The 14,611-nt window shown below is 41.8% G+C and overlaps 1 protein-coding gene across 4 annotated transcripts in view; it reads right to left on the bottom strand.

Moving 5' to 3' along the window:
* The window catches only part of OSBPL1A (oxysterol binding protein like 1A), an 82,355-nt gene that overhangs the window by 35,823 nt on the left and 31,921 nt on the right, over positions 1-14,611 (bottom strand). For all 4 annotated transcript variants that reach the window (XM_067290624.1, XM_067290626.1, XM_067290623.1 and 1 more), the window contains one exon: positions 12,329-12,435. In XM_067290624.1, the coding sequence (XP_067146725.1) occupies positions 12,329-12,435 (107 nt within the window). The remainder of the gene's footprint in view (positions 1-12,328; positions 12,436-14,611) is intronic.

Here is a 14,611-nt window from a genome sequence, read left to right as displayed (position 1 = left end):
AGAAGCTGATGAAGCACTGCAGGTCTAACTCAGAGGGAACATCGTAGCTCTGAGGCAAGAACCCTTCCACAGCACACGAACGTGCTGCAAAGACTTTATTTCTGACTGCAGATTAAACAGACAGTTTGGGCTTAAAAGCTTGGGTTTAAGCTTTAATCGGAGAAACCGTTCTCTTCAAAATGACTCTGCGCTAGTCAAGATTTAGCAGAGGTTTTTGGTTTATTTCTAAAATGAGAATTTCTGGCAATTTTAATTCTTCCTCTCAAAGGGTATATTCTTTGCAGCTGCATTTTCTTTAGATGACTCAGTTGTAAACTGATAAATCTCATACGAAATCTACTTAGGTCTGAAAACAGCAGAAGCTGCCAGCTTCCAGAGCATGTTCTGTCCCTACTCTTGCTCCGGTCTTAAAATAATGACTAGTCAAACAGGAGGAGTTCAAACAAAAAAAATTCTTCCTGTTTTGTCCTTTTCTATTTAATATTGTTCCTATTTTGAGCCAAGCTGAAATTAAATATGGCTGCTGTTTTAAGTTTGCCAGCAGCTTACGCCAAAATAAGCTTGGGCTGAATGACATCTATGGTGATGTACATCTTTGAGAAGTTAGTTTTAAGCTGCAGAGCCACAGGACTACCCAAAAGATACTCTGCTGCCCTACCCAAATGAGATTAAGCATCCATTTCCTCAGAGGCAACCTTACACGAGTAAGGGTCTCATTCAACCTAGGCATGACCCTTATACATTAATATTGATGCCAAGAGGATTAGAGCAGAACATTACTACATGTTTTCAGATGCAGCAGGGATTTTTGTGAGTCTTTTTCCTTTGGGAGACTTTGGACATCTTTGAAGTTTGTTAGACTCACAAACAGAGAGCCTAGATTTTAAGATGTAAGGGTTCTTAAGAACACATACAGGAAATGCTTCCTTTTTACTCTTAAGGGACTGTTTTGAAAACACATCTTAAGGCAGTTTTGATCTAGCTACTTCCCTTAAATATTTTGTGGAATATACGACTGAAGACTTTGATCAACTACTCTGTATTCCCTCCCCCACACTTCTTCCCAGTCGGATCAGACCCAGTGCATGCGTCAGTGTTTTTGCTTTTGAAGCAACTGTCATGTTTTTGCCACGTTTCTGTTGGCTCTTACTGGCTTAGTAGTGCTGCTGCACAACTGGATGCATTTTAGATTCAGGAGAGCGAGACTAGCTTCCGATCAAAAGGAGCAACACTTGTGAAGCTGGTTTTCTGTTCTACAAGCTCCAGATTCATAACCTTGTTATTCATAAAGAATAGGCGAAAGTTTATTAAAAGTAATTCCATAAAACATGCATGCCATACAGTTATTTTGCATTTATAAAACATGCAGTCAGGTGTTTTATTTGCTAGTTTTTATTTCAGAATAGAAGTGCTTAAACAAATCTGAATGATAACCAGACTATTTAAAAAGTAGAACTCCTAGATAGGACAGGAGTCAACAGTGAGTCTCACAACACAGGTGTGAGGCATCCTCAGTTGCTACATCCTAGAAAACACACTTCAGCTTTCCAGTATTAGAAGGTCAGACTTCACAGAGAGATACATAAGCACAAAAATCCCAGTTCTACCAGTGATTTTAGAATGGCTCACAGCATTAAGAAGTTTGTCTCTCCTTAAAGAGATTTTTTTCCTTTCAGACACTGTTTTGACCTTATCCTTAAGCAGACAACAGCAGGCAGGCATAAAGTAGGTCTTAGGTAGGTAGATAAGGCATATCCTGAAATTTGAGTACGTTATACTCAACATCCTGGATTTAGGGCAGATAGATACTCTGGGCCATGGAAGTTCGAATTGAAAGTTCACAGCCTTAAATCAAAATAGCAAAAGACATTCACATATTGAAACTAAAAGCTGAAATACAGCCTCCCAGTTCTCATATTTGCTAGAAGTAATTGCTAGAGTGTAAAAACATTACAGTTATCCTGAAATATGATACCTACTATTACATTAAAAAACAACACCAAAAAACATTGTCCTTGCTATTGAAACAGCCGGGTAATCCAAACACAAATATCGTCACTCAGTGAAACACATCTTCTCTCCTTATGACTGATCTCAAGCATTTTTACCTCTATCTGGGCGTTTCATTACTTTTTTGTTGCAAGAATTGAGTGTGTTATCCATTGCCACTCTGTTCATTCTCGCATGACCAGTAGCTAAACAAGAACTGAGCAGAGAGAAGAAGCAGGCTTGTTTTATCTGAGTTATGCAGTCTTCCATGGACAACCAGTTCATCTAGACTTAACACTGTAGTAAAGCTATTTTATCTATTATTCCCTGATCTGCAACACAGCAGCATCTACAACACGGAACAGGAAGAAAGGGCCCTGGCTTTAAGTTCTAGTAATCTCTTTTATGAACGCCAGTAAAAGCCGCAAGTCGCTAAAATGAAACCAAAAGGAAGGAGATTTGAGGCAAGTGTAAATCTAAGGAAAACCAAGTGCCTTCCCATCCCAAACTGACACAGAATCTGACAGCTTAGAGTGACAGGTTGCTTTCAAGATTCTATACATTTTAGTTTGGGAGTAAAGTCAGAGTCAAAAACACAGATTATATTATCAACTGATCTGTGACACAAAGACCCCTTAAGCTGTCTCAAACAGTATGGGTTATAATAGACTGTCTCTTAAGTATTGTGTTGATACTTGAAGAAAGTCAACAGCACCAAAATGACATTCTTATAGTCCAACTACCTGCCTGTATTTATGCACAAATTCTCACCAGTGAAGCAGTAAATCTCTGGGAACAGCACACACATGAGAGTAGCTTTAGCCTTTAGCTTGAAACATGGCTTCAGAGGTGGAGAAGATGCAGGTTAAACAAAACTAGGTGTCAGCTATCCACAGACACAACTGCCAATGGTTTCAGACTGTCTTAAAGGCTCAGTCAGCATTTTCACCTGAATTTGATTTGCTTCACTCTGCAGCAAGGTGTTTCACCAGATCTGTAGACAGTCCACATGCATAGCATAGAATACGTCCACAATTAATAGTCTTGTTGGCATTTCCAATAAGGTAAAAACCACAGGTGCATATGGATTATCATGTTACCTAGAATTATCTTGACATCTTACACTTATTCTCCATCAAAAAAAGAAAAAAAATCGCCACATATGATTGTGTCATTTCTTCAAGTCTGTCAGTTTCAAATTTCTCCAAGTACCTGCTGGTGCTCTTCTGCTATGGCAGACGACCTGCACAAGGCATAGAGGCTGATGCTCAGGTCAAGTTAAACTGAATCTTCCTGCATAAGGTGAGAAAAATTTTGTTCTCCCTTCCCCCTCACCATAGCTCTTGATTAAAAAAAAAAGAGTAATGAGACCTGCAATAATGACACTATTAACTTTCAAGTTTAATGGGAAATCATCTTTCCATTTAAGGGAAAAACAACATACCTAAACTAGCTGATGTTAAAAAAACAGCATAGCTGTTACAGCACAGACCTCTCTGATGCAGATGAAAAAGTTTAGTCTGCTTCTGTAGCTAATCTGTTTCCGTTTCCAAGCTAAGGGGTACCCCTACATTATCATGCAGGCTATGGACTTCCTTCAAATAAGCATACTTTAAAGCCATTCTGATAAAGTCTCCCAGTCTATCCATGGATCCAAGAGTTATTGCATTGACGTCTGAGTTTTAATATTAATACTGTAGTAGTGACAAGTATGAGAGGAGGGAAAACGTTCCTGTCTAATACCAGCGACTGAATCCACATTTACCTTCCAATTGACTTAACTACGAGAGCAAATTAAACATGACATCACAGTTGTCACTCTCAAAGGCATCCTATAAAGATAACAGACATCTAAATGAAGACCATCCTTGCATCAAAAGCTAGAGGTCCTCTTGGCACTGGACTGTTCAGGATATTCAGAACAAATGGATATGCTTTGTTCATAAGAGGCCCTGTATCTTACCACTCCTTTGCAGCAACCTTCAACTCTCAAGCTTTTTACTATAAATTGAGCATCATTTGCTTTGTGTGCACTTATCAGCTATCCTCAGGTGAGCATATGCCTGCATTGCCCATCTGTGCGCAACACCGAACATGCTTCTTTTTCAGGTCTATTACTGAAGCATTTAAAAGGGGACCATTTTAAGAACAGTACAAGTTTTCTTTGGAGAAACAGATTATGAGCATTCACTGACAATCTGACCTGGTGTGTACTTTCAAGGAAAACTACAGTGGCAGTGATTTATTTTCAGTACATAAACACTTTTGCACAGTCCATTTACCAATTCTAATGATAACCCCGATGACTCAGCAGTCAGCATTACACAAATGCATTTCTGCACTGCACAAGACAGATACAACACAACAATATTCAGACAATGCAAGTCTGAATATTAATATTAAAAACAGAAAAGCTTTCAAAGTCATTGGCAGTCTGGGAGAGAGGAAGGTCAACAAGTACACGCTCAGTTCACAAGATGAAAAATCAGACAAGAGGTCAAATTCCACAAAGGCTTACCTCTGTTATGAAAATGCTATCAGTTCAGAGGAATCATTGAATAAACAAGTGAAAAAAGTAGTTCTGATTGAAAAGCCTTGACTGTGGCCAGGTAAAATTTAAGTACCACAACAACCAAAAGAGACACACACAGCTACTACACCCTAGATAAGAGATCATCCGTTTTCCTCTTCACAGCCGAAGACCCATATACTCCAAGGAACCACAAATGACTAAAACACACAATCTAAAAACACAGCAAAGAACAGGACAGAAGTAAAGTTAGATTCAACCAATCTCGTTTATTCAAGGAAAAGCTGCAAAGTTGCACATGGACAGTTTATTACAGCAGGACAAGGGCCACAATACAAGAGACCTTAACTCTGAATCATCAACATTTTAAGAGGCCAGGTAAAACAAAGCAAAAATCCCACCATACTGGCAAACTTGATAGGATTTGATAGCAGTTCAATGATACAAAACTTTAAGTTACTCATACCACTCAGTGATGATGCTTTCCAAACAACTTCATGCAAAATGTACAAGTTAAATATCCTATCTCCCTCAGAAACACAAGTGTTAATATAGAACAGTGGACAGGCCCAGTGAAATTAATTTTTCAGTTGTGGAGATATAGATTTTTAACTCTTATTCTATTAAGCCAGTTTTATCAGCCTTACAAGAAAAATGGTACTATAAAAAACAGAAGTTTCAAGAAGGAAAGGTCAAGGAGGAGAGTAAATCTCCAGAGAATTACTAAACATATTTGACTACAGTCACCCAGTCCAGCACCTAAATAGCATTCTGATGTTTTACGCAGTAGAAAGAGAGACAAAAACAAAAGAAAAAAAGCAGAACACTCAGCCCTACTTGCAGTCATGTACCTCACACACTTGTGCACAGATCATCATAACAGCAATAGGTAGGGGGCTATGCACAGAGATTCAGCCTTAAATCCTATTTTCTGTTGCTTCATTTTTTTCTGAAATAGTATCAGTCTTCAGCTGAGAATACACACTGGCTGACTGAGAGCTAACAAGTTTCAGAACTGTTTCTCATCTGTTCCTCCAAAACATGTCAGATACCCGTTAGGCCAGCAAATTAAAAACAAGCTGACCAGCTTTATATGCCATTATGAAATCATGATGAAACTAGAAGGATAAAAATGTGTACCCTCCTCATTCCAGTTTGTTTTCCAGGCATGGAGAAGAGGAAAACAAACAATATCCTCATAGCAGTAAGAACAAAAAGCAAGAACACATGCAAAGAATTTCCATTTTATGTATTTCTCTTTTTGTTCCCAGCTATCAGCTTCCTCACACACAGAAGAGCAGCACCATTTTTCAAATACATTCATAGAACACAGACTGAATAATTTCTATTTAAAAAGCTTACTACATCACATTCTATTCCACTAAACTTGATTGTTGCTTGCTTTCCTTCCTACAACCTTAACTAAGTTCCTTTTCTCCATGTTTTTGCATTAAAAAAAAAATCCCCAAACAATTTGCAAACAAGACCTTATAAGTAAGCCTCACAGTTGGTGCTGCAGAGGCATAGACAGAAGAGGTTTCACTATAAAGTAACATGCTTTTTACACCATGTTTCTCCAGAGGGCCATGAACTAATTCCAATTTAACAACCACCAAATAAGTGTGCACATAAAATCTACAAGCTTTGAACAAGCATTAATGCACTCTAGAAAGTGCAAAAACAGGTTAGCAGCATGCTTTGAGTTGGGCAATATAACACTGAATGGCGAATACCTTCAGACAAGTTGTGTGATAAGCTTTTGCACAGGCTTGTAGAGCTGAAAGTCAGCAAGAGTTCCACTATCACTACAAGTCAATAAGCTACTTTGCCAGTAAATTATATTCAAACACATCATTTGCTACAAAGAAAAGGTTAACTTTTGAAGCGCGCATTCTTGAGGAAAAAAATGTTGAGACTGATACCAGAACAGTACCCCTGCTGCACTACAAAGACAAGTACCACTCATCTTTTGTCCTATAGTAACACCTGGGTGTCCTGCTGTCAGTCAGCACTCTCTGCAGCCCAGAAGCCTTTTGTGTACAGCACTCCACCACCGACCTTATCACTTGCTTTGAAATTTAAGTGTTCTGTCAATACACATAGTGCCCTTTCAGAAAAGAGAAGCAATAACAGTTACTTACCTTCTCCCTGAATGGAACACCAATATTTGTTATTTTAACAAGCTTCTGTCTGGGCTGCTGCTTAGCTTCTCTGCCCACTCTGATGATCTAACTCAGTCTTGGCTGCTCTAGGAAAGTCTCTGAAAACAGTTATGCTCTAACTCCCCTGTCCCTGGGATACTTTGGACTCACTGAGCTGCTTCCTTTACGTAACATTGACAAGGCCACTGTCTTCACAGACCTATAGTTTGCTTTCTGCCTGCAAAGCTGCAGTAAAGTGCAAGAAAGAAAATGCTTCCAAAGGAAGAACACTATGCCATCGGGACAGATTTCACTATCAAGTTGCTCTGATTTGTCCATCTCACCTTTAGAACTTGCAGAAGAATGACATGTATGTAAAGCGCCCAAAAATCAGTACAGCAAGAATCATCAAGGCACGACTAGAATATTTGGCATTCAAGTAAGGACAGAAATAATCTGCCAAAACACTTCTTTTTCAATAGCTTTGTTCTATTGTATTCCATGCCTACACATCATTCCACAATGCATTATATCCTGTGCTCTCCTGTATGAGGGATAAATAAAATCATTCTTTATCTGGACACTTGTTTTAACATAGAGAATCTTCGAATTAACTTGTTACTTTGGAACAGGATTTAATCTACACTAGATACCGTATTTCTAGCAAAAGAATACTTAGACTTGGCAGGGAGGAAAAAAACAGGGCCGAGCAAGTTAGAGATTGGATGGCCGATATTTTCTTGAAATAGACACACCTTAATTTGAATCCCTCAACACCAGATACCTCTTACTATGTGCCCAGTGCAATTACGAATTGTCTGAAAACTCCTCTCCTCCCTCCAGGTTTAAAAGCTGAATAGACACAGTGTCTCAGTTGTTTGTGATACTGCCTACTGGCCCCGGCACCCTGAGATTCTTGCCTTAGTTTCCATTACTTTCAGCAAGAGCCACAGAGCAGAATGGACAACGTATCAATCGCACAGGATCACTTTGCTGTGCTCCAGCAATTGAAAGGAAGCAAAAAAATAGGACTTTCACCTGTATCTGAGTGCAAGGAGAAAAGGTCACAAAACCAGTGCCTGCGTTTCTCTGCTTATAGGGGCTAAGGACCTCTGCAGTTCTAGGTCCAACACAACGGCCAGGAAAGACACTATCCTTTCTCCAGTCATATCTCAGAAGTCACAAAATTAGCTACTTTCTTAGTTTCCCTAATTTCACTTGATCCCTCTCACCCCTCCCACACTCCAAGGGCTCTTAAGACCTTGGTTAATGACCAAAGGTTAATGTAGATGAGTGTGCTTTGCCAGGTGGCAGGCAGGAAAGGGACTGCTGATCGATTCCAGACAGACTTGCTCAGGGTGCCCACATCAATAGTTCTCCCTCGACTGCAGAGAGTGTCATTACTACTCCCCTCATCCTTACCCAAGGCAGTTGATACAAAAATCTCATTAAGAAGTCACCTGGACACAGCTTACAGGCATCTTCTTCATTCACAATCCAGTAAGGCAGCAGATCTAAGCAATAACACCACGCTCATACACATCTCCCAGGCCACATAGCAGACAAGTATTAAAGGCAATTATTTTCATCCTAAAGACTATGCATATGTTTATTTACAAGAACATGTGCAAACACACCTAACCCTCAAGCATTCAATTATGTCCCCAAGATATTCAAGAAATGTGAAATAAACTGAAGCAGTACACCGAACTTCTACATCGTCATTAACATTTGCTAGCTGAACTGCATGCACATTTCTTATTTACATTACTTTACGTCACTTATACATACAAAAGACAGCATGTTACGCCATGCTAAAGGTAACTAATTCAATGACCTACAGTTTTTTGACCACAGAGCTCCTGCAAAAAACGGTAAGTTTGATTTGTTGTCACGAGTTCTACCTAGGTGTAGATACAACTCATTTAAATTGAGACGAAGAAATCCGTCCTTTCTGAATCCCTTATCTCATTGGCTTGAGGTTGTCAGCTTGCAAACAAATCCCCTTTTGAAGAAAAAAAAAGAAAGAATGACAACACCCACAAACAAGGGAGGAATGTTTGAGCCAACAGCAGACCGCAAATGAAGTCAGCTTACCACCGCTATTTGTTCTCAAGTCATGCAGTAAGATGTGGCACTTGCTGTTAAATATAGTCTTTGATGGTAAAAGTGAAACTTAGGAGAGTCAAGTTACTCATCAGCATGCTTATCTAGCATTGGCTAACGAACAAACAACCCTCCAAAAAGAAAAAAAAAAATCAGATTTTAAAAAAAACACCTTTCCTTTCAGGTTCTGTGCTCAAATATTAAGAACAGATTTTAAACTTATCCAGGAAGTCCGGCAAAAATAACAGCGTGCAAAGACAGATTAAGTCAGATGCTCAACTTAAATTTCTGCTACCATAATATAAAAATACCAGAGAATATAAAAATACCAGGATCAAACTGCTTTTCGAAGGCAGGTTCCAACACCTGCTCGAAATAGCGCAAGGGAAGTCCTGCTCTCAAAACAATACTTACTAACCTTGTGCCAAAGTCACTGCAGAAAAACGCTTCAAGTTACACTAGCTCCGACACTAACGCCTCGATAAACGCTCGCATTAAAGCAGCTGAATTATGTCCGTGTTTCCCTCCCGGCTCTGCACAAAAGTAATCGGGCTCATGTGCCGCTTCTGCGCTTGACACAGAACAGCTCATCCCAACGTCAAGACGGAAAATAATAAAAAAATACAATAAGAGGAGAAGGCGCCGAGCCAGCCGCGCCCCGTGCACGCTACATACCGCGGACCCGCTTTTTGGAGGGCAGCCGCTCCCAGACCTCGCCGCCCGCAGAGCCGGGCACGGCGGCCCCGTCACCTTGCACCGCGCCGCGGCCGCACGCCGATCCCCCCGCCCCACAGCCCGCGCCCCGCGGCGGCCCGGGGGCGGCTCGCGGGAGGACAGGGGTGCGGGGGGGCCCCAAAAAAGCCCCGCGCAACCCCGAACTGAGGAGCAGCAGCCGGCTCGCAGCGCGGCTCTCCCGCTCTGCCGCGCCCCCGCCCCGCCCCGCCGCCGCCGCGGAGCGCGGCGCCCGCTCGCCGCTCACCGGCCGCGGGCGGAGCGGGGCGGCGGCGGCGAGGGGCGGCCCCGCCGCAGCCCGCGCCACGGCGGCCGCGGAAGCACCGCGGTACATCGTCGCGGAGCGCCGGCCGGGTCCTAGCGCCTGCCGCGGCGGGGGGGGGGGGCGCCGCCGCCGCGCCGCAGCGCTCTTCGGGCGCCCCCCCCTCCCCCGCCGTCCCCTCTGTGGCGTCACAGGCGGCCGCGCGGGGCGCCCCGCGCCGAGCGCAGCCCCCCCGCCCCCGCGCAGCGCCCCGCACTGCGCCCCGCACTGCGCCAGGCGGGCCGGCGCCCGCCGCCGCTGCTGCGGGGGTCAAGGCGGCTCCGGGGGAACTGGGAGCGCAAGCCGCGTTTTGAGCAGTTTCGTCCGCGTGTGGCGCGATGCTGCTACCATTTCCCCACAGCGTCCTGAGCAAAGAGGTCATCCGCAAGCCAGAAAGCGTGCGCCGTGTTTATCCCTGCTGAAGCCAGCAGCCTCCGCATTAGTCAAGCAGCCGTCCCTGGTATGCTGACAATTTAAGCTAAAGAAGGAAAAAGAATTATGCTTAAAGAGACACTATAAAATGGTGTTGAGCCCGAGAATACGCTCATTTTAGGAAGAGAACCAGAGTTCATGGGACATGCACAGCGTGGTTGAAAGTGTGGAGCGAGCAGTTCAGCTCTGCGCCGGGGATCAAGGAGGAAATCCCATCAGGCAGTCGCCCTAAGACAAGCAGCAGAGCTCAGACACTGGAGCAGCAATGAAGCAGCCCAACGGGTGAAGAAGGAGGCCTGGAAACAGCAGGACAAACATGGAAGAAGCCTTTAAGCAGGTGCAGAGTTATCCTTCCTGAAGCTAGGTTGGAAACAGCTACCTCCCGTGTTCTGACCTGGCAAGAATTGGCCTGCCAAACACTTAAAACACATATGCCTTAATTTCATTGATCAGAAGAAAAATAAATGCAAAAGATTTTTTTTAAAGAGTTATTTAGTGTTTTTACATTACAGTTTGATCGCTTCAGCAGAGTAATGTTTTTCCATTCAGCATCTTTAGAAGGAATATTAAAGCATTTACCTGGGGTCGTATCATTCACTAATGCAAAACCCAAGAGATTGCTTTGGCAAAGCCAACAGAACTACAGCCTAGAAATCAACACCAGATAGGAAAGAGCAGTGCTCTGTCTTATAAAAGGCAACAAAAGAAATGCTGTGGGTTAAAGAACAGGAAGGAATATATATATATAACTCAAGGAATATAACTTTTTTTCAGAGATTCAAGTCTTAAGGAGACATCTCAGCTGCAATTCCTTTTCCTTATGAATTTGTGGTGTTTTTAAAAGCCTCCATTATACTCTGAAATTGCAACACTTTGAACTTTAAAAATACCAAAACACAAAACACTACGATCACATCTTTCCTCTCTGTCATAAGGGACTGTTTTTACTAGCTATGGCAGAAATTCAAGTTTATACCTCAGCCTGTCCCTCAGTGGCCAAATCCATGTGCTTCCAGATTGAAAGAAGGGCTCTAACACCTACTGATACTGTCCAAGTTCAAGTAAGGTGAAATTACAATTTCACCATATGTTTTGCCACACTCCACTCTAGAAAGATATTTTAGTCTTGCTCGAAGCAAGACGCCAACACAATTAAGGAATACTAACTAGCACTACACCCACTATTGTAACAATTTCCCCCTCATCCATAAATGGAACTGGCAACCTTCATATTAGATTTTCTTATAGAAAGAAAAAACCCAATGTAAGAAAAGCAATGCTTGTTCCACTCTGCTGGAGCTTGACTCAAGTGAGTCTAGAAGACTTGTGACTGGAGAGAAAAAGCTTTGGAAAGGAATGAAAAAAAATTGTAAAGCAAGCCTAGACAACAGGGCTCATTGTTAAATAATTGGAGGAGACCTACCAGCACCAACACTACCTCATTTTGAAATACAGCTTGCTGATGATAACAAGAGACAAACTGAATAATTACTGTTATCACAATTCAGGAAGATGCATTTATTCCATGGTACTAATGTATCTTCTAGAAGGAGAAGGAAAAAAAAGAATCTCCTAGCTCTGGAACTAATGAGCATACCATACATTCCCAAATTGAAGCATATGAACTATACTCAACACCATACAAGGTATTTATCACCAGAAAAGCCAGAAGTCCAACAGATACCATCATACACCCACTAAGCACATGGTCTGAAAAACAAATTCAGAAGCAATACTGTTCAGCACCTCACAGTCAGTCCAAAAAGGAGAAGAATTTTCCTCAATACAGTAACCTTCAAATTAGCAAAGCAACTGTTTTATTGAATTCAAGCATTCAGTTTGAACATTTTAAGCAGTCGTTTATAAGCAAGATCTGGGTCTATTCTGAACGCTCAATACTAAGATATCCTTTTGTAAAGGACTTAGCTACTCTCTTTAGAGGCACGAGTTTTCACTAGACACTGAGCATGTAAAAAGACAGCTTGCTAACAATATATAGCTCTATAGGTGTATTTGTTTATAGCAGTTGAGCAGGGAGCTAGCAAAATATCTTAAGTTATTCAGACCCTTTAGAGTCCCACACAAGAAAATACATACCCCTTCCTGTTTTGTGAATAGGTTGAGGCAGTCAGCCAGGGCATCACAAGTTTCCTGGGATACTTCAGAGACCACATCAACTTTTTGCAGGAGGGGAGAAGATATTCCTGAAAGCATCAAGACATTAAGAGCTTTAGGAAGGACACTGTAAACCACAGGATACTTTCCCTATTTTCTCCTCTAAATAACACAAACATAACATTTATATTCTACATGAGGGCTGAAGCACTAAGGTCTGTATGAGGACAAGCAAATGTAGCACTGAGAGAAAGCAAGTTCCCTCTCTTGCATCCTTTCCCAAGTATTGGTATAAAAAGCACATGAATAGATCAAGTCTCTCTTTCAACACGGCTTGGAAAGCAGAGGAGGTAACCTATGGCAGCAACACACTGAAAGACTGACTAGCAGCAGTCTCTCCTTTTAACCTTCTAGATTTAAAAGCCTCAGAGCTGCCAGGAGCCAAAATCCAAATACAAGGATACTGCACTGGTTTAATACGAACTAGTGTGGGAAGTGCAGTTTTTTTGCCTTCTGCCATTGTGTAATACAGGAGAGAAAAAGCTTACCACAGTGGAGTTGGAAAATTAGCTTAGAAAAAAACAGACTGGGAGCAACAAGGACACTGGTCAATAAAAGGGGAAGGAGGCCTTATTTTCATGGAGTCATCTCCAGGATAAGCAATGCAGCTTCCATAGCAATGCCACCTCATAGCCTGACCTGTATGACTTTCTGAACAAGGCTGTGTGTCTAGAACCAGAAGCACATTATCATAAATATTAAATAACTACCAGCTGATTGGGCTGAGTTCATCTTTGAAGTTTCTGTGATGTGCAGCAATTCCTCAGAAGTTAGTGCTGGAAATTCCAAAAACTGTACTTACATTTGTACAAGTATGAAAGTAAGTAAAGTTCAGGTTGTTGCTTCACACATCCAGTCATAAAACCAAGTGATGAGCCATGAGCTTCCACATATTAAAGATGTGGAAGAGACTGTGCCTGTGGCAAGCCTGTCACACATGCCATTCTCAGGTAGCATACTAGCTGCAATAAAAGTAAGTGTCTAGGAGCTCCAGCCTCCAGCTCGACACTATTTAGTAATATAGATAGAGTCTAGCACTAATGCGCTTCAGGTTGATGTTGCAGCAATTGAGATTAAGAGCTCCAGTGATGATAGTTTTATAATAGCTGTGCATTTATTTTGCAATCATAGTGTTTGTGCAGTCCTCAAGACACAGTATGTTTCCAAATACTACTTGTTGCCTTCGATATCAAAGCTCACTACTGACTGAAATTTGGAGTCCCTATTTACAGCAGCTATCAAGAACAGCTAGCACCTCTAGATGGAGGGCAGCACACTGAATGCTGGAGTCATTTTTTATTTGTAATAAATACCATGCATAAATCTCAAAGAATCCTGGATTTTGAATAGCATATGGGAAGGCAGTTAAGACGAGAATTTAAAATATCTTCTAGCCCCAAGATGCCCATTCTGATTAATCTAAAGCTTTCAGAAGCTCCGCATGGAAGGCCTTTTAGCTCAGAAATTTGCATTCCTCTGGAAGGAACTAGAGGACTCAAATACTTTAGACAGGCCATGCCAACCCAATGTACTGATCAGAGAACTGGGAGAGCTACAGCAGAGTTTTCTGTTGAGACTTACAGGGACTCAACATGAAGCTGGAAACAGTTTGTCGACACATCAAGTTACAAACATTCACTGGAAGGAAGATAGGAACTTACTACTGCTATTGGCTGAGACTAACAGTTTCTTGGCAAAAGACAGTATCTGTTTTTGCTTTACTATGGATTTTGGTTATTCAGGTTCCATATTTTTTAGAAAAGCCAAAAAAAAGAGCGTAGGTGTCCTCACTGGCTCTTCAGGACAGCACTATGGGGTTGTATCTACCAAATGGGCTTTATCTACCGCAATACTAAGTTTCAAACTGTTCTTCATCAAGAATTCAGTTTTAATGTATTATTAATTACAAATGCTTCCCAATACAAGATTCACATGTGTTACAAAACCTTACTTCTCCTCATGAAGTCAAAAAATTCAGCATACCCAATTAGTGCAAGTTAGGTTAACATCACACAGTAACTGACCCTACTAACATACGGAGAAAATCTGTATTTTAGACTCCATTTGGGAGGGTGCAGGAGTGGAAGGGGGGGAGGTCAAACCTTTTTCCTCCCCAAACTTCTGTTCTGTTACAAGCTACAGATTTGCACAGATAAACAACTTGCACTCTAGTTTGAGCTTCCTAAAGTTTAGCCACAACAAGTA

This window comes from Apteryx mantelli, chromosome 2, assembly GCF_036417845.1.
Source record: "Apteryx mantelli isolate bAptMan1 chromosome 2, bAptMan1.hap1, whole genome shotgun sequence".
In the NCBI taxonomy this organism is placed as follows: Eukaryota; Metazoa; Chordata; class Aves; order Apterygiformes; family Apterygidae; genus Apteryx; species Apteryx mantelli.
Note: the sequence above shows the minus strand (reverse complement) of the source record. Positions and strands in the feature narration are given on the sequence as shown.